The sequence below is a fragment of the Macaca fascicularis genome, chromosome 6, assembly GCF_037993035.2.
Source record: "Macaca fascicularis isolate 582-1 chromosome 6, T2T-MFA8v1.1".
Classification (NCBI taxonomy): Eukaryota; Metazoa; Chordata; class Mammalia; order Primates; family Cercopithecidae; genus Macaca; species Macaca fascicularis.
Genome location: NC_088380.1, coordinates 175186183 through 175212714, shown reverse-complemented (window position 1 = coordinate 175212714; position 26532 = coordinate 175186183). Strand labels below are relative to the sequence as shown.

The following is a 26532-nucleotide window of genomic DNA, read 5'->3' as shown; positions in this document are numbered from 1 at the left end:
CTCTTGCTGGTCGGGCTGCACCCACAGACCAGCATCAACTGTCTGACACGCCCCAGTGAGATGAACCCAGTACCTCAGTTGAAAATGCAGAAATCACCCGTCTTCTGTGTTGCTCACACTGGGAGCTGGAGCCTGGAGCTGTTCCTATTCGGCCATCTTGGGCACGCCCTTTTTTTTCTTTTTTCTTTTTGAGAGTCTCGCTCTGTCGCCCAGGCTGGAGTGCAGTGGCGCAATGTTGGCTCACTGCAAGCTCCACCTCCGGGGTTCACGTCATTCTGCCTCAGCCTCCTGAGGAGCTGGGCCTACAGGTGCCCACTACCACGCCCAGCTAATTTTTTGTATTTTTAGTAGAGACAGGGTCTCACTGTGTTAGCCAGGATGGTCTCAATAGTCTGTATATTTAATAGGCTGCCCCAGGTGATTCTGATATAGCTGGTGCAACATGCTTTGCTGGGTGGTGCAACAGACTTTGAGAAAAGTTGCACAGGGTAATGTCAGAGAGAAAGGAGGAAGAGATTTGTGGCTGTTGCTATTTGTTAGAAGCTGACTTCTGATTGTCTGCAATAGACCCTGGTAGGGATAGGGGCCACAGGAGCAGCATGAAGCACAAGCTGTAGCATCTACTACCCCTGGGTTGGGGATGACACAGAATGATGCTCATATGAAGAAATGGTGAAGTCAGCTCTCATTGGGTGGGGTGGAATTCCATAGAAGGAGACAGTACAGAGAGCATATCCCCAATCTAACTTGGGCATGTGGATTCCCAATGAGCCGAGCCGTCATTTTAATTTAATGAGCAAATGAAAACAGTGGGCAAAAGAAAAAAATAAACGTTTCCAGGACTCAGGATGGGTGGGAAAGAAATGACTGGAAAGGGGAGACTCAAAAATCAGGGAAACAGATGAAGTGAGGGGTAGGAAAGAAAAAGAGAGCAAGAGGAAGATTCTTTTTGAAAGGCCACTTTATTGATGGAGATAAAACTTAATGGAGCTCCCCACAGCCCTCCCCTCACTCATGTTAGTGGCTTCACTGGGCATCTGAGACCAGCGTGGCCTGTTACCCACATAGACTGGGCTGCTTAGCCCGCCCAGTCTATCACACCGCCCGCTCCACGTTGGGCAGCCACATAAAAACACGTCACAGCTCAAGAAGATCCATGGATGCACCTCTGAATCCCTCCCCCCAACAATGGATTCTGTGCATTTTTTTAATATTGTACAAAATATGTTAACTAGGAAAAGTTAGCTGTACTGTGACAAGTGCGGGACGTCCTATTAGGATTACCGTCCCCCAGGCATTACTTCTTATTGCAGTAAGACCTCTAAAAGGTGGAGCTGTACAAACTGAAAAAAATCTAAACGATTTTAAGAAGAGCAGCAACTCAATACTGCTTTAGTTCATTTAAATTTTCTTTCCCAAAAATACACTCCTAAATATACAAACTATACAATCTTATTATTTTAATGCTGGTTTTTTTTTTTGTTTCTGTTTTTTTTTTGTGTGTGTGTGTTTTGTTTTTGTTCTGTTTTTAATAACAACAGTAGGACCCAAACTAAAAAATCAGTTCATCTTCAAACCAACAAGAGCACTAGAGGACTTGTGACTCAGTACCTTCATATAACACCACATAAATAACTTTAGCCACAGTCAATGTTCACAGCCTGGTCAGTGGAACAAAAGAAATACTTTTCTGGCGATTAGACGTCATCTGCAGAGAGAGCTGGGATATTCATCCGAGGCCGGGTGAAAAATGCCATCTTCTCCCTATAAGAGAGACCATCCCTTTAGAGCAGGAGCAGGGGTTTTCAACCTTACTCTGCTGAGATTCTGGGCAGGATAATTCTTTGTCATGGGGGCTGTCCTATACATTCACTGTAGAATGTTTAGCAACGTCCTTGGCCTCTACCCTCTAGACGCTGGCCGTATCCTTGACCTCCAGTTACGACAACCCAAAATGCATGCTCATTGCCAAATGTTCCAGGGGCAAGGGGAGAAATCACGCCTGGTTGAGAACCACTGCTTTAAAGACCATTAGCATGAACAATGACCCTTAGTTCAAATCAAATCAGAGGCTTCTCAGAGTTTAAAAGGATCCTTTGGCCACTTCCAATGTTTGTTTGTTTTAGATTCTCAATTTGTTCAAAAGTTAAGAGATGCCCAAAGATAGTTGTACAAATGTACATTTTAAATGTTTATATTCCACAAAGGAATTTTTTTTTAGCACATACACAACATGTGTACCTTATCTGAGAGGACATCAGAAGTCTAAATGCTAGGGCCTCCGTGGATGGGAGGCCCAGGCCAAATGGCATTTGGGACCCTCTGAGAATACATCCGGGTCCAGCATGGCAAGAAAGCACCTCCCTGGGATCCTAGCAGGTGGCAGGCAGAGCCAGGGAGGCCCAGCGAGCATCCATCACCCACAGGCTTATTTATCATTCAGCCAACCCTCCACAATTACCAGTGATGAAAACACTACGAGGAAAGGCTGGAGCAGGTGGCTTATTCATTAAACAAGAGGATCTAACAAATTAGCTCGAGTTGTGTGGGGACTGATAAAGACAGCTGGGGGAAGAGTGCTGCAGAGCTCATGGATCACCAGGGATGGCTTGGCGGAGGATGAACATCTGTTACAGAGAAAGCCAGTGCTCTGTGAGCAAGGGATGGGAGCAGTAAGACCACAGACAGAAGACTAAGGCCGTGGGTTGGCTGAGAAAGGGAGAGGGGGCTGTCGGGGCCCTCTGCTTACCTGAAAGACTGCACTTCTGGGGGCTCCTTACAGCTCTGGCCTCGGAGCCTGTGCACATCCTTGGCAGCTGCCCTCATCATCTTGTCTGTCTGAAGCTCACCCTTGTGCTCTGCTTGGTCCATCTGCTGGGCAAAGCAAGCAGGGCCCTGAGTCAGTGGAGGGGTCCTCCAGAAAGGGGCAAGGAGAACTCCCTATCACAATAGAGGGGGCTCCTGTAGGGATGGCACCCTCACTCCTGCTCCCCGTGGGATCCACTTCTTTCAGAACCATAATGGGAAGTGCTCAAATCATCTGTTTGAGTGAGTAGATTTTTGGGGCCAGGAAACAGAATACCTGTGTGGATCTGAGGAATTGAGGAGATGAGGGCTGCCTGGTGAAATGTGTACTACCTCTAATCCTCAGGCCACTCAGGAAGGTAGACATTATTACCTCTATTTTACCCAGGGAACTGAGGCTCCAGCATAGTAAGAAATTTCTTTAGGCCGGGCGCGGTGGCTCAAGCCTGTAATCCCAGCACTTTGGGAGGCCGAGACGGGCGAATCACGAGGTCAGGAGATCGAGACCATCCTGGCTAACACGGTGAAACCCCGTCTCTACTAAAAAATACAAAAACTAGCTGGGTGAGGTGGCGGGCGCCTGTAGTCCCAGCTACTGGGGAGGCTGAGGCAGGAGAATGGTGTAAACCTGGGAGGCGGAGGTTGCAGTGAGCTGAGATCCGGCCACTGCACTCCAGCCTGGACGACAGAGCCAGAATCCGTCTCAAAAAAAAAAAAAAAAAAAAAAAAGAAATTTCTTTAATGTCAGACTACTAAGAAGTGGTAGAAACCCAGTCCCAAGCCATGCAGTAGTTCTTAAGAGGCTTGGGTATAACACTATGTCCCTTCCTCCTAATGTAAATGTATGCAAACACTTTTGAGAACAAACCACAGATAGCCCTAAAATAGTCATGTACCATATACTTGAAAACATTGCACAAAGACAGAATTTTGGTAAATAAAGCCATCATTTCAATGGTTCTTTGTTAGAAGTCATAGATGTTACCTTTTTTTTTTTTTTACTATTTGAAAGGTCAAGTTTTCTCAGTTTGTTTTTCTTAAGTCAGGGCACGTATTACTTCTCAGTCTTTTGACTAAGATCAAGTGTTAAGGTAGGGCACATAGGCACTTGTTTTCTGATCTCTTTTTGCCTTGGCTACCAGGAAGCTCAAAGATCAATATAATAACTAACTATTATTAGGTTACTTTAGGTTTGGGATATATTTATTTCCTCTCCTCCATCAAGCCTTCCAATTTTCTATTTTCCCCTCAATGCTCTTGTTATAATCCTGTTTATAAGTAAACAGGGTATAAATAAGAAAGAAATAAACTTTTCTGGAACTTCAGAGCTGCCAGAGTCAGTCTGAAGCTCCCACATCAGTCCAGGCCTAAGAAGTCCAGCATCATCTTCCTGCCGTAGGGCATCACCACCTGCCCTGAGCACTGAGATTTCAGCTGATGGTCCTGACGGTTCAGGTAGGCACCCTCTGTAAGGTACTCTCAGCGAGTCTGGCTGTGTGCAGAGAGAACTAGCAAAGGTCTTTCTTGCCGTGGGTGGTGATCACAGAGTGGCAGGTGTTATTTTTCATAAAGGGGTAGAGAATGGCCCTTGGATACTGGCCCTACATTGTTTCTTCATGGCAGTGCGGGACCTGTTGGGACCTTAAAAGCCTGCTAGTGCCACACTCAAATTTTTACCCTTCCAGTTGTTTTAAATATAGCTCAAATAAGCAACTTTTAAATATACAACCTTCCAGTTTTGCATACCCTGTGAAATTGTACCCAACATTTGCTAGCCATAGATAAAGCCTGGGCCTGTAAGAGACCCCGAGCTGCTGCTGTGCTTTGGAGTTCCCTGACCCAGAGACTCCCCATCGTGCTGCAGAGCTACCTAACCTAGATGGCCCCTCTTCCCCAGCTCTCCCCTGGGAGTTCCCTTGCCTTCCTCCACACCGGGCAGTAGCCCCCAGCACCTTTGGAAGGTCTCATGCTGTGAGGGGCTTCCCCGGCATGCAAACCTGTCAAAGTGTAGCGCAAGCCAGGCACGCCGGCTCACGCCTGTAATCCCAGCACTTTGGGAGGCCGAGGTGGGTTGATTGAACCCAGGAGTTCGAGACCAGCCTGGGCAACGTGGTGAAACCCCATCTCTACAGAAAATACAAAAATTAGCCGGGCATATTGGTATGCACCTGTCATCCCAGTTACTCAGGAGGCTAAGGTGGGAGGATCGATAGAGCCTGGGAGATAGAGGTTGCAGTGAGCCATCATGCCACCACCCTCCAGCCTGGGCGACAGAGAGAAAACATGTCTTCCAAAAAAAAAAAAAAAAAAGCACAGCTAATATAAAACTTGTGTGCTAACACCATTTTGAGGTTATATTTTTCTCCTTGATCAACCCCTAAATCCCTTAAACTTATTATAGCAGGGCAGAGGTGCCAGCAGACTTGTACTCCAGGGCACGCTTGTTAGCAGAAGGCCCTGGTGTGACCAGCCCTTCTCCTCCTTTGGCAAGGGCTGCCCTGTGGGATTCCCTGGGCAGGCACCGAGGCAGGTCAGTGTCCTATTGTTACTCTGTTAAAGTGTGTGCTGTGGCACAGATTGGGTCCCCAATGTATTTCATGAAGAGCTGCATGATGAGTACATGTGTGAACAGTAAGGGCTTGCATACAAAAACACATCAACAAGTGCAGTAAATGGGCCTTGCAGCCAGGTGAAAGGTTCATAATGTCGAGTAGGCAAAGGGATTCCTGGATCCCTCTGCTGATGGGAACGAGTGATGGGTGGAACACCCTCAGTGGAAGCTGTGGTGGGAATTGTAGGATGCATCATGAGCTCTGGCCTCTCTTCCCTGGGGCAGTGGCCCCTGACTCTTTGGGGCAGAGTGCAGGGCTCCCCTGCCTTCGAGGCTGCACTCACCCGCTTCTCCAGCATCCTCAGCAGCAGGCGGAAACGCTCGTCCTCACGCAACCACTGCGGCAGCTCCTTCTCCCCGTGGCTCTTAGCTTGTTCCAGCTGCTCCTTGAGCTCCTTCAGCACCGAGATCTCCTGGGTCAGTTGGCTGTGCCAGGTTCTTGTCGCCTGCAGGTCTAACTCCAGGTCCAGCGAGGTGCGGATCAGACGCTCGGAGCGCAGGGACTTGACCGAGGAAGGCTGTGGGGGTGGGGATGGCTTCTCTTGTTATTAGAGCTCTGCCCAGTGAGCCCACCCAGCCCCTTCCTCTGACCCTCAAATACCCTCTCTTTGTTTACCTGGAGGCATCCACTCCTTTCGAATGGGGCTTCCCCTTCCCTGGGAAGCCTGTTGTGAATTCTCCCATTCAGCTCATGTTTACTGGGCATTTATTATGTCCCAGGAATGGTACTAAGCACTTCATTTCCATAACCTCGTTTCATTTTCACAAACCTAGGAGGTCCTGAGGGTTATCTGCACCGAGGAGGCTTGCAGAGGTTAAGTCCCATAGGGCGGGCATGTGTGGTAAAGTTGAAGTTCCACCTCAGGGAGCTGGCTGCAGTCCCCACCCGCCCTCTGTGTACACTGTGCCAGCTTCAGTACTCTCAGCACCCTCCATATGTACGTTCTCAGTTATTGATTCCTGTCACTGTACTGTTCTGAAGTTGTTTCCCCAATACAGGTCTGTTCCCGCTTAAGGGCAGAAGTTATGTCTTCTTGATTTTGTGTTCCTGTAATGGGCCCCTATTGTTTCTGCTTGTCCAGCATTTGTTTCCCCAGCCTTAGAGTAACAATGCCCTCACCTTCCCTTGGAGATCTCCTCCTCTGCACTCAATCCACCTGCTTTGTGTGGGGCATCAGGGATAGGAATGTGACCTGAACCTGGCCAATCTGAATCTCAGTGACAGGTTCAGAGGTGAGTATGTTATCAAAGCCCAGCCATTAATACTCCATTCTGGCACTTTGCTGAACTGCTTGGAAAAGAGGCAGTGTCTTTTTTTTTTTTTTTTTGAGACAGAGTCTCGCTCTGTTGCCCAGGCTGGAGTGCTGTGGCCGGATCTCAGCTCACTGCAAGCTCCGCCTCCCGGGTTCCCGCCATTCTCCTGCCTCAGCCTCCCGAGTAGCTGGGACTACAGGCGCCCGCAACCTCGCCCAGCTAGTTTTTTGTATTTTTTAGTAGAGACGGGGTTTCACCGTGTTAGCCAGGATGGTCTCGATCTCCTGACCTCGTGATCCGCCCGTCTCGGCCTCCCAAAGTGCTGGGATTACAGGCTTGAGCCACCGTGCCCAGCCAGAGGCAGTGTCTTTACACCGATGTTGCTAAGCCTTCAAGATATAAACCTGGGACTAATCATGATCATCTTTACTTGTGGGGTGACCTGTTTGAGAATTAAGCTGTACAGAGGGAGCAATGCCATGAGAAGGGGGCTGAGGCCTGATGACATCATTTCAAACTTTGGATCAAGTCATGCCTGAAGGTAGTTCAACATCCTGGATTTCTTCATTAAATTAGACAACAATTCCCTCTTTCATTTTTAAGCTGTATTTGAGTTAGTTTCTTCAGTTATCTATACGTAAAAGACCCTGATTAATTCGACCATTAACTCTCCTCCCATCACAAATCACTAATGATTAAAAAACAGTAATTCATGACTATGGGAGTCAGAATTCTAAAATGGTTTCTCAAATCCCATTCCTAATATACATGCCCTGTATAATCTCCTCTCCTTCAATTCCAATGCGACCTGTGAATATGAACTATCACTCCCACTAATCAGTTGACTTTGAGTTAATCAAAAGGAAGATTATTCCAGGTGGTCCTGACTTAATCAGGTAAGCCCCTAAAAGACGGCCTGGGCTTTTCCTGGCTGGGCTCTTCTGCTGGCCTTGAAGAAGTAAATAAAGCATGTTATAGAGACGACCACAGGGCAAAAACCTGAGACTGACCTCTAGGAGCTGAAAATGCTCCCCCAACCCCCCAGCTGACAGCTAGCAAAAAACTACAAGGCAATAAATTCTGCCAACAACTGGAGGCAGTGCCTGGATGCAGATGTTTCCTTAGTCAAGCCTCCAGATGAGGATGTGGCCATTTAACACTTAGAGGTTTCAGCCTGCTAAAACCCTGGGTAGAGGGCTCAGCTAACCTGTGCTTGAACTCCTGACCTGCGGAAACTGTGAGGTAAGGCATTTGTATTATTTTAGGCTGCTAAAGTTTGTGGTGATTTGTTATGTAGCAATAGAAAACAAATACAATGACCAATAAGGAGATCTCAGACACAGCATAAGAAGCATTACCATAAGACCTAGTCTCATTTTGCAAGGCTGGCAAGCATACTATTAGGAACATAAGACAGCTCTAGGAAGAATTTCTAGAACACTCTTCTAGGTTGAACGTGGTCTGCTCTGTGCTTAAAAACGAGCAGGATCAAGGAAATTCAGCTGAGTGATCTACATGGCTCAAGTACTCAGAGCAACAAATAAAGATTCTTTTGCTTCGTCTGACCCATGTCCAGTCTCAGAAGCTGGGCAGGCTGCAGTAGAGAGAGAACAGCTCAGGCAGTGCGTGGAAGCAAGGAGCAGTGCCCAAGGGCCCAGGCCCAGCCTCTGGACTCTCCTGACCTGAGGGAAATGTGGGCTCAGACCCACCATCAGGGGCTCCCTTAGTAAGTCATCCTCTTGGGTAAAGGGAACAGGGGGTGATGAAGGGGGCCTGCTTCTGGGGGGCCTGCCTTAGAAGGGAGCTGTGGGAAATGCAGGGGGAGCAAGTAGGAGATCAGTGGCATTTCTGCAGAGGTGGATCATGAATATCTGCTCCAGAAACTCCTAAGGAGCTTTGTTAAAATGCAGTTTTCAGGGCCCATGCCAGCTGCCTGAATTAAAGGGTCAGAAGTGTGGCCTTGCAATCTGCATTGTCACCAAGCTCCCCAGGTAACTTTTGGTGCTCCAGAGACTGCAGTACAAGCCAGCTACAGAAGAGGGGGTTGGGGTGGGGGACCCAGAGTGGGCAGTTGGTTGTCTCTGTCACCTGAGGCCACGTCCACTTTCTCCCACACCCACACACTCTCCCTTCCCTGCGTAGTCCCTCCTGCGTTGCTGTCTCTCTCTTGCTCTCTCCAGCTACCCCTCAGACTTGTTAGGATGTAGGATGTCAGGCAAAGGACCAGATTCTGGCTGTCAGCAAGCAGTGCAGGAGAAGGGGGGTGCCTGCCCCTACTGGGGGCTGTTGGCACTATCTTTTCCCTCCATGCTCTCTTTTGCTTCACTTTCTTTCTTTTTTTCTTTCTGACATTCTGGCTCCTGGTTTCTTCCAGTTCTGCAAACTCATTAGACAGAACTGCTTTAAACTTGTGTTGAAAGCCCAAAGTGGGGAGGGCCCCCTGCATCTGCTGCAGTCCTTAGTGGTCAAACACAAATCAGGGGTCGCTCCTTTGCCTACCCCCACCCCATCCGGATCGCTCAACTCAGTCTCCACTAGGAAAGGCCGGGAGGCTTCTGCAGGGCAAATCTGCAACCTTTTCCCTGTGGGCTTCCCTGCTTCAGGCTGGTGCTCAGAGGCACCCAGCTTCTCTGCCAGCAGGAAGGTCACGGGGCCTGGATGACAGACACACTGAGCAGAGTCTTGTATGAGGAAGGCTCCTGTCAGATGATGCTCTCTGACTGATGACTGTGACATGTTGGGTTGGTTAGTTCTTTTTTTGTTTTTTGAGACGGAGTCTCACTCTGTTGTCCAGGCTGGAGTGCAGTGGTACAATCTCAGCTCACTGCAACTTCCGCCTCCTGAGTTTAAGCAATTCTCCTGCCTCAGCCTCCCGAGTACAGCCTGGGACTACAGGTGCACGCCACCACACCCAGCTAATTTTTGTATTTTTAGTAGAGATGGGGTTTCACCATGTTGGCCAGACTGGTCTTGAACCCCTGACCTTAGGTGATCAATCTTCCCACCTCGGCCTCCCAGACTGTTAGGATTACAGGTGTGAGCCACTGCATCCAGCTGGGTTGTCAGTTCTTACTGACTTTGATTTCTATCTAGGAAGGCAAGGCCAAGTGTACACACTCCTCTTCTAACCTATTTGTCATAATAAGACAAATACATTTACCCTTTGGCACCTTCCCCAGTGGCTACACAGGCCTCATAGTTCACAAACATCTGTTCGCAAATACCAGCATGCTTGCGAGAGCAACATTTTTCAAGCCGGTGGCTGAGGAGAAATGGCCAGCCATCAGGAGACGTGTGTGCAGGACACAGGGCTTGGGGCAATGGGGGAGGAGCAGAAAAATAGCTTCGAGGTGACTCTTACCCGCTTCATCCGGACGCTGCGTCGCTCCAGGGAGTTTCGAACAAAAGGTGGCTTTTTGGACAGAGTGGAGCTGTCACTATCACTCCGATTCAGCTGCAAGAGAAAAGTCACGGAATGTTAAACATGGTCCGAGTGCATTCCGGAAGGTGCATTGAAGCCCAGAGGGAGGTCAGGTTCCTCCGCCCAGCACAGTCCTTCCTCTCCTTCCGCAAACGCCCAGACTTTCCTGTTCCGGGTTTCATTCTGACTTTTCCTTTCTTTATAAGTGAACATTCATTGAGCATGTAGTATGCATGACGCACACTGCTTCATCTCCATGCTAGTATCTGCAGGATGCTAAATGCCACGAATATCCCATTGAACCTTTCCAACAACCCCATGTGATAGGAGCAAATCCATTTCACAAATGAGGTGACAGAAGCTTAGGGGTTGCAGAACTGGCCCAAGGTTGGCAAGCTGGTCAGTCGCACAGCAGGGCTGGACACTGGGCAGTGTGACTTCAGTGTATACTGCCCTCTTGACCTACTACACAAAGGGCATTTTTGTATCAACTCTTCCCTGGTGTCTACAGAGACTGCCTTTACTGACTTAAATGGAGCCGCTGTCAAGATTGATATTTAAAAAAGAAAAGGGCAGCTTAAAGGCAAAGCCTCAGGGACCATATCCTTAGAGATAATGGGGCAGATCGTAACTTTCCCGTAGGCATCCCCTCAATCACTGAGTTATCTATACTCCCCCCAGACGGCTAGTATTCCCCATCTAAGACCGGAAATCAGGCCTACAGTCAGGATGGGAAGCTTCTGTATTGAGAGTGTGTCCCGCCCCCCGAGGAACACGAGAGAGTGGGTAGGATGACAGCACCCCTGGGAGGTGGGAGCAGGGTGGGGAGTTCTTTCTGAGTCCTATTTCCAAAGTCGGTGGGGTTGCCAGAGGCCGATGCTATTGTGCTTGTGTGTCTAGCAGCTGTCATTTCACTGCTGCAGGTCTCCTGAGAAGCTGTTTCTGTGGTTATTGATAATTACTTGTGATAATGATATTAATAGTCCTGCTAAGCTGACAAACACAGCAACTCCAGGGACAGACTGATGAAATAGCCACTGGGCTAGGCAGGGCCTCAACCAGCACCAGACGCTGAATAGTAAAAATAATGACTGCCACATGGAGAGAGCACCTGCTGCATGCCAGGTGCTTTAGTGACAGTTTCATTTAATCCTCAAACAATTCTAACGAGATAGGAACTGAGGCCCAGAGAGATTAAGAAGCTTGTAAAGTTGAATAGCTAGGGAGCATCAAAACCAGAGTTCAAGGCCCAGTCTGTTTGGTTCCAAGGCCACCAGCTCTCCTGGCTCCAGCCTGCAGTTAGGGCTCAGAGATGAAACTAATGTGCAGGTGGAAGGGTGTGCCATCTTGACAACTGGGGTAGGTTCATGCAAACTGGTTGCATGTGGTACCAGAAGGGGGTTTTTTCTTTTCTTTTCTTTCTTTTTTTTGTTTTTGTTTTGAGACAGGGCCTCACTCCTGTCGCCCAGGCTGGAGTGCAGTGGCACTATCTCGTCTCACTGCAGCCTTGACTTCTCGGGCTCAAGTGATTCTCCCGCCTCAGCCTCTCAAGTAGCTGGGACTAAAGGCACATGCCACTGTGCCTGGATAATTTTTGTATTTTTTGTAGAGACAAGGTTTCACCATGTTGCCCGGGTTGGTTTCAAACTCCTGGGCTCAAGTGATCCTCCCACTTAAGCCTCTCAATATCCTGGGATTACAGGTGTGAGCCACTGTGCCCAGCCTTTTATTCTACATTGTTTTAATCCAGTGGTGGCACTTAAAGGATATGTGTCCTACTGACCAGAAATGGGTATCGGGATAATTGATCCTTAAGTTGTAGTTGTCTATGTGTTAAAGACTATATTATATAAAAGAGAGAGAGAAGCTACATTAAGTCCTTGAATTTAGCTTTCTCTAATATAAAGATACTTCAATGCATACTGATGCAGAGAGTAGTGAAATCATTTAGAGTCACAGGAAACTAGTTCAGGAATGAGAATTTAGGACAGGCTGTGTCCATTTGGTCAAAGTCGATCAACCCAAAAATGTGGCAGCACTTCAGATGAATACACGGGGGCTGAGGAGAGCTGCAGGAAGGGTAATTCATGGCCCCTGGACTTCAAGTTAGTAGGGGAACTCAAGACAGTGAAACTAACCAAGTGACATAGGCAGAGATGAAGACCAAACAAGGGAGCCACTCAGCAGGGGATGCCTTTTGTGCAGAGGCCAGCATAAGGGGCTACTCACAATCAGACCCAAGGAGGCCAGAGGAAGCCCCTCAGGAGGTGGCTCTGAGCAACAAAGAGGCTGCAGGCTTTGGAGTTGGACTCCCAGCTTTGCACTTAGTAGCTGTGTGACCTAGAGCACAGTGCTTTGAGTTTCTGAGTCTTAGCTTCTGTGTCCATAAAATGGTGTTCACACAACTCACCTTGCAGGGCTGTAAGATTAGATGACACAGAAAATACGTTTTTTGGCTGCGGGTGCTCGAAGTGTTGCTGATTAGCATTTGAAATCCCATCCTGTGGGTGGGAAAACCCCACCTTATGACTTGGTGGGAAACAAAGCCCACCCCCCAATGATGAAGCTGAAAGTAGCAGAACCTTGCTTCTACTGCCTCCCTTGCAGCTAGAGGCAGGCACAGGACTAGCCTCTGTCAGTTGGATGCAAATGCTCCAGGCCTTGAATCACAACCTGGTGACTTGCATCCAAGTCTGTTACTATGCCTCTTGAATTGAAACAGGCCACTCTTTCTCTCCTTCATTCTACAGATGTGCCAGGTTTGTTGTTATCTCAGGGAAAAGCCATTAATGGTAAGTAGTGGCAGTGGCAGCAGTGACCAGAGCTTCCATGCCAGCTGGGACAGGAAACTGGTGGAGGCATAAATATTGAATGCCAGGGGCAGCAGTGGGGCCGGCTGGGGCCAGGTTTTGTGGCAGCATTGGTGAAGGTGTCACCCGATTGGCTTTGTGGTATAATTTTGGCTGTGGTCTGGCCTTCCTAGGTCCTGATTTCTGAGGCTGGTTCTACAGCCTTATGATGAGTGTGTGAGCTCCTCAATTTACTTTCCCCCAAATTTTCCTGCATATACTGCTCACTGTCCATTTCCATTGCTTGCAATGAAAAACCCTGACCTGTATAGGCAGGAAGTAGAATGCTATCAGTTACAGACTGAGACACATGGAGCTGGCTGTGGAGGGGGCAGGGTGGAGGAATAGCATAGCCCCAGCACGTCTCTGTTGGAAGTTTGGTAATGCTCATCTTGTGGGTGCAAAACAAAGGGTTAAATAGTTCCCTGCTATACCTCAGCAGACAGTCTCCATGCCTGCAGAGTTTTAGAGGAAATGATAGAAAATCTTCATGATGTTGTACTCTTGGCTACATCTTGTAGCCTTCAGTAAGTTTTATAAAAAGAGACATAAGCTTGAGCTGAAGTGGGCCAGCTAGAAAGCAAAGAAGGAAAAATACATTACTTTGCTAAAAAAAAAAAAAGGCCCTTTCTACCTGTGGCATGTGATCTCCATTGACTGGGAATCTCTTAATTTGTGATCTTGCAGGGTTAGAAATGGTACGAATAATAAAATATGGGAAGTGGAAGCATAATGCTTGGTGTGTTACAGATGCTTATTTAACTAGGACAGGTGCTTTTTGTTATTTGAAGATGCCAATCCTAGAAAAGGGTCACTTAAAAGTAAATCCATTTAAACAGGGAACCAGAATTTTACAGAAAACACTGGGGAAAAATGCTTGAGGTTGAGTCTATAGGTGGAAAAGATAAACATTTCACCAAAGTTATTCTATTTTATATTTCCCATTTAACAAAATTACAACCACATTCTAATCCTGATGAAAAAGAACGAGTGAAACACTAATATTTTTTGGTGAGATTTTTCTAATGAGTGACATTCTTCTCTGTGTTTGATTTCTACTGCACGTTCATAATGGCAGTAATTTCCACTCCCCACCCCACCCCCCAAAAATGCAGAGGGTTATCCATTGTCTTAAGGGCTTTTCTAAATCATTCAAATTATTCATGTTTTCTTTTTGAGACAGAGTTTCACTCTTGTTGCCCAGGCTGGAGTGCGATGGCCCGATCTTGGCTCACTGCAACCTCCGCCTCCCACGTTCGAGTGATTCTCCTGCCTCAGTCTCCCAACCAGCTGGGATTACAGGCACGCGATGAGCCACCATACCTGGCTAATTTTGTATTTTTAGTAGAGAAGCACCGATTGGATTTTTCTCTCCTGCAGTTGTGAGCCAGCTTAATTGCAGCATCTTCTACCTATGATTTAGGAAGCTCAACATCACATTCAGTGACTTCAGGAAATCCTGCACCTTGCGCAAGATATGAAGCCAACATGCATTGTTACCTGCATTATCTTTTCAGCTGCTTACAAGTTCAAACAATTAGCTAGGGCTCTACCACAGAAGGGAGAGGTTTATGTTGCTCCTAGGAGGGACCGCAGGGAATGTTTTCATGAAGACTCATTTGACAAGCAGCCAGTCAATCAGTAAAATTTTCACATTATAAAGAAATGAGCTTCTCTAATCAATCTTATACACTTGTAGGCCTTGAACACTGAATACTCAGATAATGAGACCCCTCCCTTCTTCTCCCCTTCCCTCCATAACAATAGTCACGTAAATGGCAGGCAGAGAACCAAGTGTGGACTCCACAGGCCTCCCCTTCTGTGACAACTTTTTGGGACATTAGGCAGGAAGGTTCTGTTGAGGGCCTAGTTATTATTCAGTGGTTCTATATGGTGGGGGAAGGAAGGATATTGATATCACTGGAACCCAGGATTCAGGTAAGGTAGGCACATGTCTTATCTGTGCTGCCCCATGGAAGGTTAGGAGCAAGGGCTGGTTCTGTAGCTCCAGCAAAAGCACGACCCCTCAGACTCAGTAAACACTGAGACCCCCCATGCAGGGTAGAATGAAGGAAGGTGGGCTGGCCTAGGAAGGGGAAGGGGTAGGGGAACTGGAAAGCAAGGAAAATGAGGGTATGAAGGAACAAAGACCACTGCAGGGCTTGCACATTCCTCTGGGTATACAGGAGCTGGTGGGCAAATGAAACAGGTAAAGAGGGCCAGGTAGAGGCCAGAGTGGACTGGAAAGCTCCCCACCTCCATCAACTAAGGACAGTTGCCCCCACCTTGGTGCCAGCCAATTGCTGCCAATTGTGTGTGGTCTGTGGTGACATACAGTCGCTTTTTTTCAAGAAGAACTGGAATTTTATGTCAAACTCTTCCTATTTTATTTTATTTATTTTATTTGTTTGAGGCGAAGTTTCGCTCTTGTCGCCCAGGCTGGAGTGCAATGGTGTGATCTCGGTTCACTGCAACCTCCGTCTCCCGGGTTCAAGGATTCTCCTGCCTCAGCCTCCCAAGTAGCTGGGATTACAGGCATGCGCCACCATGCCCGGATAATTTTTTGTATTTTTAGTAGAGACAGGGTTTCGACATGTGGGCCAGGCTGTTATTGAACTCCTGGCCTCAAGTGATCTGCCCACCTCAGCCTCCCAAAGTGCTGGGATTACAGGCATGAGCCATTCTGCCCGGCTTTATTTTTAATTGCCCTTTAGGTTAAAAATAATTTTTTTTTAAAGACAGGTCTTACTCTGCTGCCCAGGCTGGAGTGCTGTGGTGCAAACATGGCTCAGGGCAGCACTGGACTCCCGGGCTCAAGCAATTCCTCTGCCTCAGTCTCCCCACTAGCTGGGACTACAAGTGCATGCCACCATGCCCAGCTAATTTTTAATTTCTTAGGTGGAGACAGGGTCTCACTATGTGGACGAGGCTGGTTTTAAACTCCTGGCCTCAAGTGACCCTCCTGCCTCAACCTCCCAAAGTGCTGGGCTTACAGGTGTGAGCCACTGCATCTGGCCACCTTTTTAATAAGTTTTAAATGTTAGCAGCAGGTTCAATTAAAAAAATAAAACAAACTAGAAGCCAAATAATACAGATCTGCTGTAATTTGGCAGCCTCAGGCTGCACCCTAGAATTGCCCTGGAGGTGGGAAAGAAACGCCTGTGTGTCTCGGGGACACTGAGGGGTCCCCCTCTGATCTCAGCAAGTGGTTGCAGGAGGGCAGGGCAGAGTGTGAACAAGGAGGAAGTCAGTTGGTTGGAATTATAATAACATTGACCAAGTACTAACTACCAAGCCTTTTCTATTGCTTGTCTAAAACAATCCTATAAAGTAGGCCCACCTGAGGAAACTGAGGCTCTGAGGTGTTAACATGCCCGAAGTCACCCAATAACATGAGAGTAACGGGCTTTGCACCCAGCCCTGTGTGAGGCTCTCGGCTACTCTGAGGGGAGCAGAAGGGGTCTGCACGCTCACTTACCCGGCAAACATACTGGCTCTGGGGTCCCGGGGAGAAGGTCTTAGAGCGGATGATGGTGCTCCCTCGAAGAAATGGCCCCGGGGACGGAGTGCCCACCCTCCGGTCCTTGGGTCGCACCACTGTGGGGGATGGGGCCGGGGTCTCCGTGTTGGTCTCTTTGTCCACCTGAGGAAGAAGTCACACCTTGAAGCCACTAGTGTTCACAGAGTCTCAGCCACCTATCAGAGACCACTCAGCTGCTCCTCCTCCCTCCTGTCACCTCACCTTCCCCCACAGACACACCAGGGTTTCCTTGGCATTAGCCCTGCTAGATGAGCTCAGCCTGGTGAAGTCAGGACAGTACCCAAGGCTGGGTGCACCGACCCCCATCCCTCTGTGGCACGTGTGGTTGGGGGCTGGTGGGAGCACAGTCAGCCTCCAAACAAACTCACATGAGCAGTAGAGGTGTCTCAAAGTTTTGAGAGTGTGATGTCCAACGTCCTGGACGTCACACTCTCAAAACCTATAAACCAAGTCCATTTTGAAAAACCACACCCAAGGCTTCCACAGCCCTGGCAAAGTACTACAGTTGCTTTCATTGAATTCTGAAGGCAACCAGCTAGTCTTGTTTTTAAAACCAACCCATCAGGTTTTTTACTGCCCGTGCACAGTAGTCATCAGGAAAACATAAACAAACAAAAACACCTACATGCAGGACCTTTGTCAGCCTAAACAGTGCCTTTATATAATTTTAAGAAAGGGCACCCCCTCTGGCTGGAGAAATTGCAAAATGATGCCCCCTTGGTGTGGAGGAGTTAGAACTGGGGCCCAGATCCTACTGCACCCGCCGTGGCCAGGCACCTCTGTGCGGTACTCCAGCTGCAGCCTCGCTCAAACACGGCAGGTGCTCTAGCTCCAGGAGTCCTGGAGCCAGCTGTCTGTGGAGAGTGAATCCTGCTGTAACATGTGACCCTAGTGCAGCAGGGGAGCAGGCAGTAAAAGGAGTCTGGCCTTTTTTCCTATCGCACTATGGGCAGACCCACATGAAGAAATACATTTTCAGAGCCTATCTGCAAGGTTGGTATTATTGTGCTCATTTTAGAGATGAGAAAATGGAGGCTTGAGAGGGATGAAGTCATCTGCCTAAGACTACACAGCCAGGGAGTATCAGAACCAGAATTCGAACCCAAACCCATCTGACTGCAAGGCTTGAATTCTATCCAGAGAAGTCAGGGAAAATGCAGAGGGCAGAAGAAAAGAGATGGGTGAGTTGGCCTCTCCTGGTTTACCATCACCAGAATGACCCAGAGGTGACTCCATTGTGAGGGCTTGTGCCCTGATGCTGGAGGCCAAGACTTAGCTCTGAGTCTTTTCTGACTGCTTCAGCACAAGAATTGAAGGCTCTTTCTCCGCAACAGCCCTTCCATCCCCCCAGCCCTTCCTACCTTTAATGCTGGGTACCCGTCCATATCAGGTGAGGCTTTCTCAGTGAAAACATCCTCTTCTTCCTCCTCCTCTTCCACCTCCTCCTCCTCTTCCTCAGCTACTGCCTCATTCTCACTGGTCTCCTCGTACCTCCTGTGATGACAAAGCACTTTGGTTACCTACCCAGAAGCCACTCTGCCTCTGTTCACCTGCCTTTAAGTACATCCAAGGGAGGGCTTCCAATCCTTTTGATGATTGAGGATACATTAAAAAAAAATTTTTGGGGGCCAGACGCAGTGGCTCATGCCTGTAATCCCAGCACTTTGGGAGGCCGAGGCAGGCGGATCGCCTGAGGTCAGGAGTTCAAGACCAGCCTGGCCAACATGGTGAAACCCCATCTCTACTAAAAATACAAAAATTAGCCAGGCATGGTGGTGTGCATCTGTAGTCCCAGCTACTCAGGAGGCTGAGGCAGGAGAATCGCTTGAACCTGGGAGGTGGAGGTTACAGTGAACCGAGATCGCACCACTGCACTCCAGCCTGGGCAACAAGAGTGAAACTCTGTCTCAAAACAAAACAAAAAATTTTTAATGAGGCATAATTTGTTTCCAACAAAATGCATTTTCAGTGTACAGTTTGATGAGTTTTGGCGAATGTATTCACCTATGTAACCACCACTGCACTTGAGATGTAGAACATTCCATTCCTCACCAGAATTCCCTCCTACCTTTTCCCAGTTTAGTCTCCCGCTAGGCAGCCACCGATTAGCTGTTGTTATAGATTAAGTTTGACTTTTCTAGAGTTTATGTAAATAGAATCAGATAATATATGCTGTTTTTTTTTTTTTTTTTTTTGAGACGGAGTCTCGCTCTGTCGCCCAGGCTGGAGAGCAGTGGCGCAATCTCGGCTCACTGCAAGCTCCACCTCCCGGGTTCACGCCATTCTCCCGCCTCAGCCTCCGAGTAGCTGGGACTACAGGCGCCCGCCACCACGCCCGGCTAGTTTTTTGTATTTTTAGTAGAGACGGGGTTTCACCATGTTAGCCAGGATGAATATATGCTGTTTTGTCTCTGACTTCTCTGTGTCTGCATAACGTTTCTGAAGTTTATCCATGATGCTGTATGCATCAGCGGTTCATTCCTCCCTTTTTTTTTTTCTTTTGAATCAGAGTCTCACTCTGTCACCCAGGCTGGAGTGCAGTGGGACCATCTTGGCTCACTGTAGCCTCCACCAGTGGGCTCAAGTGATCCTCCTGCCTCAGCCTCCTGAGTTGTTGGGACTACAGGTGTGTGCCACCACACCTGGCTAATTTTCCTGTTTTCTGTAGAGACAGAGTTTCGGTATGTTGCCCAGGTTGGTCTCAAACTTCTGGACTCCAGCAATCTACCCACCTTGGCCTCCCAAAGTGTTGGGATTATAGGCGTGAGCCACCATGCCCACAGTTCACTCCTTTTTATCATTAATATTCCACTGGATGGATATATTGCAACATATTTAGATCTGTTCATCTGCCTTTAAATGCACCCAGGGTAGGGGTTCCAAACCTTGGCATGAGGTGGGTGGTTGAGGAAAAGGAGGAGGAAGAGGAGGAGGAGGAGGAGGAAGGACAGAAAGAGAGTTCAGCTGATGAACATTTGGATTACTTACATTTCCAAGCAAGTATAAATAAAGCTTCTTGTACATTCATGTATAAGTCTATGCATGAATATAGGTTTTCATTTCTGTTGGATATTGCTAGGGTTGCCAAAATAAAACACCACATACTAGGTGGCTTAAACAACAGAAATTGATTTCTGGCAGCTCTGGAGGCTGGAAATCCACACTCAAGGTGTCAGGTTTGATTTACCTGAGGCCCCTCTCCCTGGCTAGCAGATAGCTGCCTTCTCACAGTGTGCTCACATGGTCTGTCCTCTGTGCATGCGCATCCCTGGTGTCTGTGTGTCCAAATATACTCATATGAGGTCCCATCCCAACTTTAATGGCCTCATGTTAACTTAACTACCTCTTTAAAAGCCCTACCTCCAAATACAGTCACATTCTGAGGTACTGGGGGTTAGGGCTTCAATGTATGAATTTTGGGGGGATACAAATCAGCCCCTAACAGATAACAGAATTACTGGGTCATACAGTAAGTGTAAATGTACCCTTTTAAGACACCAACAGGCTGGGTGTGGTGGCTCACACCTGTAATCCCAGCACTTTGGGAGGCCAAGGCAGGAGTTCAAGACCATCCTGGCCAACGTGGTAAAACCTCGTCTCTACTAAAAATCCAAAAATCAGCCGGGCGTGGTGGTGGGTACCTGTAATCCCAGGTACTCAGGAGGCTGAGGCAAGAGAATTGCTTGAACCCAGGAGGCAGAGGTTGCAGTGAGCTGAGATAGCACCACGGCACTCCAGCCTGGGTGACAGAGTGAGATTCTGTCTAAACAACAACAACAACAACAAAAAAACACGGACAAATGGCTGCTGCAAAGTGATTTTGCCATTTTATGTTTCCCCTGAGCAATGTTCTAAGAGTTCTAGTTCCTCACTACACTTGGTGTCATTTGTCTTTATAGTTAGTCACTCTACTGGGTGTGTACTTGTATCTTGTTGGGTTTTAATGTGCATTTTCTTCTTTTTTCTTTGTTTTTAGAGACAGGGTCTTGCTCTGTCGCCAAGGCTGAGGCTGGAGTGCCATGGTATGATCATAGCTCACTGTCGCCTCGAACTCATGGGCTCAGGTGGTTGATTCTCCCACCTCAGCCTCCCAAGTAGCTAGTACTACAGGCACATGCCACCATACCTGGCTAATTTTGTAAATCTTTTGCAGAGATGGGGTTTTATTTTGGTTCCAGGCTGATCTTGAACTCCTGGCCTCAAGAAATCTTCCTGCCTCAGTTTCCCAAAGTGTGAGCATTACAGGTGTAAGCCACTGAGCCTGGCCTAATTTGTATTTTCTTGTTGAGAAACTCTTCATGCATTTATGACCATCTTCTTTGGTGAAGTGTCTGTTAGAATCTCCAGCCCCTTAAAAATCGGGTTGTTGGCCAGGCACAGTGACTCACGCCTATAATCCCAACACTTTGGGAGGCTGAGGTGGGTGGATCACCTGAGGTCAGGTGTTCGAGACCAGCCTGACCAATATGATAAAACCCCGCCTCTACTAAAAATATAAAAATTAGCCGGGCGTGGTGGCATGCACCTGTAATCACAGCTACTCAGGAGGCTGAGACAGGAGAATCGCTTGAATCTGGGAGGTGGAGATTGCAGTGAGCCGAGATCGCAGCCTGGGCAACAAGAGCAAAACTCTGTCTTAAAATAAACAAATAAATAAATAAAAATAAAAATTGGGTTGTCTTATTATTGAGTTGTAAGAAATCTTAATATATTCGAGCTATGAATCCTTTGTCAGGTATGTGGACTGCATGATTTTCTCTAAGTCTGTGGCTTGCCTTTTCATTTTCTAAGTGGTGTCTTCCAAAGATCATAAGTTTTTGATTATGATAAAGCCCAATTTACAGATTTTTTTCATTTACAGTTTGTGCTTTTTATGTCCTAAGAAATCTTTGCCTACCTCAAAGTTTTGAACAGTTTCTTTTTTACACTTTCAGTACTTCTATAATTTCAGGTTTTCCTGTGTAGCTCAATAATCCATTTGAGATTATTATTATTATTATTTTTGAGATGGAGTCTTGCTCTGTCGCCCAGGCTGGAGTGCAGTGGTGCGATCTCGGTTCTGCCTCCCTGGTTCACGTCATTCTCCTGCCTCAGCCTCCTGAGTAGCTGGGACTACAGGCATGTGCCGTCACACCAAGCTGATTTTTGTAGTTTTAGTAGAGATGGGGTTTCACCAGGATGACCAGGATGGTCTTGATCTCCTGACCTCGTGATCTGCCCACCTTGGCCTCCCAAAGTGCTTGGATTACAGGCTTGAGTCACCGTGCCCGGCCACAGATTAATTTTTATACATGATATAAGTATCCAAGTTTATTTTTTTCCATATGAATATCTAATTGTTCCAACACCATTTGCTGAAGAGACTTTTGGTGATAGTCCTTAAAACTCTCCATTTCCCTTGGACTCTAAGGTTGGAAGGATTTGGTGTGACAAATAGGCTGCATTTGTTAAGTAGTAATTTATCTCTATTCCCATCTTGACTTCTGAAAGACATACAGAACTGCCCGGCTTCTGATCAGCATGAGACAGTGTTATCATACCGAGCCAAAAGAATCCCAGCCAAAAGCAGAGAATCCAACATCCAGCTAGCTGGCTCGGCGAGCGTGTGGGGAAACACAAAATCTCCCTGAGGATTTTCCCAATGGGGAGAATGCATTTTGGATCTCCACTCACAACTCTGCAATTCAAACCTCTTCTGTACTTAGACGAGGACTGCTCTGTGGAGGGGCCTTGGCTCTCCTCCTTGGCCCCAGCAGCCTCTCTATCTACAAATAAAAGAGCTGTTGGTCAGGCGCGGTGGCTCATGCCTGTAATCCCAGCACTTTGGGAGGCTGAGGCGGGTGGATCACCTGAGGTCCGGAGTTCGAGATCAGCCTGACCAACATGGAGAAACCCCATCTCTACTAAAAATACAAACTTAGCTGGGCGTGGTGGCGCATGCCTGTAATCCCAGCCACTTGGGAGGCTGAGACAAAAACAAACAAACAAACAAAAAACCCAACTTAATTTTAATTGTAAGGAGAAAAATAATTAAAATCAACAGTATCTTTTCATCCACTGGGGTGGTAAAGCGGAAAAAAAATCTGATAATATCAAGTGCTGGTGAAGGTACAGAAACAGGCATATCACTGTGGGAAGTGTAAAGGAGAGCAGTCAATTTACATTCTGAAGGCAATTTAGCCTTATCTGTTAAAACAAAAAATGTACATATCCTTAATTAAGTTACAGCAGTTTGATTACACTGAGTGTCAGAGAGGCTGTAGATTAGGGTACTCAATCACTGCCAGTGGGAGCATTTATTAATAAAGTCTTATTTGAGAACTACTCTTGAATGTCTATTAAAATATAAAAAACACACGCCCTGGGATCCAGCAATGCCACTTCTCAGCATCTGCCCTAGACAAATACAAGTTCCCAAGGAGGCAAATACAAAGATTTTTCCCTCTAGTATTGTTTGGTGTTTTATTCTCCTGTATTTTCTAACACTCTTAGTTTTATTTTGCTTGTGGATTAAAAAAAAAAAAAATCCAGTCTTCTGATTATATGATTTAAAGACATAAAAAAACAAATAAAATAAAAAGAAGGAGGACCAGTGACATGCTGGGTACTGGGTGCCAAGGAAGGACTGTAAATTGGAACAGACGGACAGCCTTTTGCAGACCAGAACCCAAGACTCCAGAGATGAGCAGGCATGGTAAGACCAGTTAACATCCCAGGACCAAGAGAAACTTCCAGTCTTGGGGGAGGGGGCTGCAGATGGTTTACCCCACTACAGCAGCTCTGGGATCCCCAGCCCTCTTTGTAAGGGAAGTTTGAATGGCAGGGGGTGTGGAGACAGGGGGCCACAAAGGGAGAAGGAACAGAAGGCGGTTGCTAGGAGACGGCTTGAAAAGTCTCAGCACAAGCTTGGAATTTGGTGGAAACCACTGATCTTGTGCCAGGGTTTTGGGAGATAGGTCCTGGGCCTATTTCTGGCATCAGACCTTTGCCTGTGTGATCCGTAGTAGTGTGGCACAGCAGTGTGCCAGGGAGAAAGAGAGAGAGGCAGAGAAAGAGAGAGGAAAGGAAAGAGAGAGGGAGATGGCCAGGGGTCAGTGGGGACAGACAGAGAGAGAGATAGAGAGAGAGAGAGAGAGAGAAAGAAAGAGAGAGAAAAGGAGGGGGAGAGAGAAATTGAGACAATTTAGAGAGAATCCTAAACTAACAAAGGAACATATAAAAATTTCAGGAACCTTGCCATCCGCTTTATCACATGAAAAAAACAGTAAGGGAGAAGAGTAAAACAAGGATCAGTAAACTATAGCCCGTGGGCCAAATCCTGCCTGCTGCTTTGTTTTGGACAGTCTAAGCCATGAATGGTTTTTATATTTTAAAATGACTGAAAAAAAAAAATCAAAAGGGGAATACTTGGTGAAAAGGTGCAAATTATATAAAATGCAAATTTCAGTGTCCATAAATGACATTTCCGTGGAACACAGACACTGTCATTGGTTTAAATACTGCCTATGGCTGCTTTCACACTGCAACAGCAGAGGTGAGGGGATGCAACAGAATTCCTACAGCCCACAAGGCAAACAATATTTACCATCTGGCCCTTTCCAGAAATCAACTGCTGACCTCTGGAGTAAAAGATATTAAGGAAGGGCGCCTTCTGAGACTAAATATATAATTTGGGGCTCTAAGAGAATAATAATATGGAAGAGTTATTGAATGCTTCCTCTAGGTCAGGGTCTGTGTTAAGTGCTTATCATGCATAATTGTACTGAATTTTGCAAAATACACCATGACATAGTAGTTGTTTTCTAAATCTCTATTTCACAGACGAGGAGACGGAAGTTTACAGCTGTGATATTCAGCCTAGGCTCCACATTAGAATCACCCAGGGAGCTTTTAAAACTTACTAATGCTCAGTAAGGTCTTACTGATCAGAAACAGAATCCCAGAAGGAAGTTGGCTGAGCTAGACTCCAGATCCATATCTGTCTGAATTTAAAGCACAGGCACTTAAGACCAACTTATTCTTCCTTCCAAATGGCAAGATTCATAGGCTGTGGCCATTTCCTACGTGGGATTTACCGTATTTCCAGCCAGTATTGAGGAATGTTCCTTCTCTCTTTCCTAACAATAATGTGGACCACGTATTGAGGGTCTACTGTGTGCTTTGCACTCGATCTTCATCAGTGCCTTTCCCTTGAGTCTCTTTCAGTAACCTTATATAGTCAGTATTATTTCCTCAGTTTTCAGATGAGGCTCAGACAAGGTTAGAGCGACTTGCCCGGCAGTGACACAAAGTGTCGGCTTCTGTGGTGCTGGTCACATTCTGCTTCTTGATTTGATGCTAGTTACAGAGTTTTGCTTTCCAAAAATTCACTGAGCTCTCTGCTTAGGTGAATTTTCTGTAAGAATTTTACACTACAATAAAAAGTTTCAAAAATACTTTGCCTAAGGTGACACAAAAACATGAAGAATCCAAGATTCAAACCCTAGTCTCTGTCATTGTTTCTTAAAGTGTATGATGAGATCTTTCTCATAATACAAGGAATTAAATAGCACCGAATCACAAAGTAAGGAAGTTGTCCCCTTTTCAATTCTTGTTCAGACATTTTGATTACAACAAGGAGAAAGTCTCTGGCAATAGCATGTCTTCAGCGTTGCTGAAACACTTGCTAACCTTTTTTTTTTTTTTTTTAATAACGGGAGAGAAGGCTCAGGCTTAGCAAGCAATATCTCTAACTAGACTTTAATAATATTGCTTTATTTTCATGACATTGTGTTTTCCACAGTTACCTTTTGAAGCAGACTTGGCTCTTGGTCTACCCAGTATCCACTTTTTCCCTTAGTAACAGAAATTTGATTTTTGTACCCAAATAACAGATCTCATTCTCCAATCTCCCTGCAGTTAGGCAGGCTAAGTGGCTAAGCTTGGCCAATGAGAAGCAAGCAGAAGTTGCTGTGTGGGACATTCAGGAATGCTTCTTAGTTAAAAGGTACACAGGCATGCTCTCTTTTATCTTTCCTATTTCCTGATGGTTACCTGGTCTGATGGCTGGTGATCCAGCAGCCATCTTGGGCTATAAAGCAGCCTGAGTGATGGAGGTCACATAGTAAAGACAGCAAAGCACAGAGAGGAAAGGAGCCTAGATTCCCAATAACACCGTGGGGTTGACAGAATTGGATAGCCTTGGATTGCTTCCTCCGTTGTTTTTTTTTTTTGAGACAGAGTCTCACTCTGTCACCTAGGCTGGAGTGCGGTGGCGCAATCTCGGTTCACTGCAACCTTGTCCTCCTGGGTTCAAGCAATTGTCCCTGCCTCAGCCTCCCGAGTAGCTGAGATTAAATACATAATTTGGGGCTCTAAGAGAATAATAATATGGAAGAGTTATTGAATGCTTCCTCTAGGTCAGGGTCTGTGTTAAGTGCTTATCATGCATAATTTTACTGAATTTTGCAAAATACCCCATTACAGGTGCCCACCACCATGCCTGGCTAATTTTTGTATTTTTTAGTAGAGATGGGGTTTCGCCATGTTGGCCAGACTGGTCTCGAACTCCTGACCTCAGTTGATCCATCCACCTCGGGCTCCCAAAGTGCTGGGATTACAGGTATGAGCCACTATGCTCGGCCTCTCCCATTATTTTTAAATTGTTTTTGAGATGAGGTTTCACTATGGGTTCAAGCAATCCTCCTGCCTCCTGCCTCAGCCTCCTGAATAGCTGGGATTACATTCTTCTTTTTTCTTCTTCTTCTTCTTTCTCTTTCCTCCCTCCTCCCCTCCCCACTCCCCTCCTCTCCCCTCCCCTCGTCTCTCTCTCTCTCTCTTTCTCTCTCTCTCTCTCTCTTTTGAGACAGAATCTTGCTCTATCACCCAGGTTGGAGTGCAGTGGCACAATCTCAGCTCACTGCAACCTCCCCCTCCTGGGTTCAAGTGATTCTCCTGCCTCAGCCTCCTGAGTAGCTGGGATTACAGGCGTGCACCACCACGCCCAGCTAATTTTTGTATTTTTAGTAGAGATGGGGTTTCAACATGTTGGTCAGGCTGGTCTTGAACTCCT

The 26532-nt window shown here is 46.9% G+C and overlaps 1 protein-coding gene across 5 annotated transcripts in view; it reads right to left on the bottom strand.

Annotated features, from left to right (window-relative positions):
* Nucleotides 1–946: 946 nt before the first annotated feature.
* The window catches only part of WWC1 (WW and C2 domain containing 1), a 175808-nt gene continuing 150222 nt past the window's right edge, over nucleotides 947–26532 (bottom strand). For 2 of the 5 annotated variants that reach the window (XM_005558470.5, XM_045394495.3), the window contains 6 exons: nucleotides 17843–17975; nucleotides 16419–16583; nucleotides 10032–10124; nucleotides 5701–5952; nucleotides 2750–2874; nucleotides 947–1764 (listed from right to left, as the gene is read on the bottom strand). In XM_005558470.5, the coding sequence (XP_005558527.3) occupies nucleotides 1698–1764; nucleotides 2750–2874; nucleotides 5701–5952; nucleotides 10032–10124; nucleotides 16419–16583; nucleotides 17843–17975 (835 nt within the window). In that variant the 3' untranslated portion in view covers nucleotides 947–1697. The remainder of the gene's footprint in view (nucleotides 1765–2749; nucleotides 2875–5700; nucleotides 5953–10031; nucleotides 10125–16418; nucleotides 16584–17842; nucleotides 17976–26532) is intronic. The other 3 variants (XM_005558471.5, XM_005558472.5, XM_005558473.5) reach the window with 3 other exon arrangements.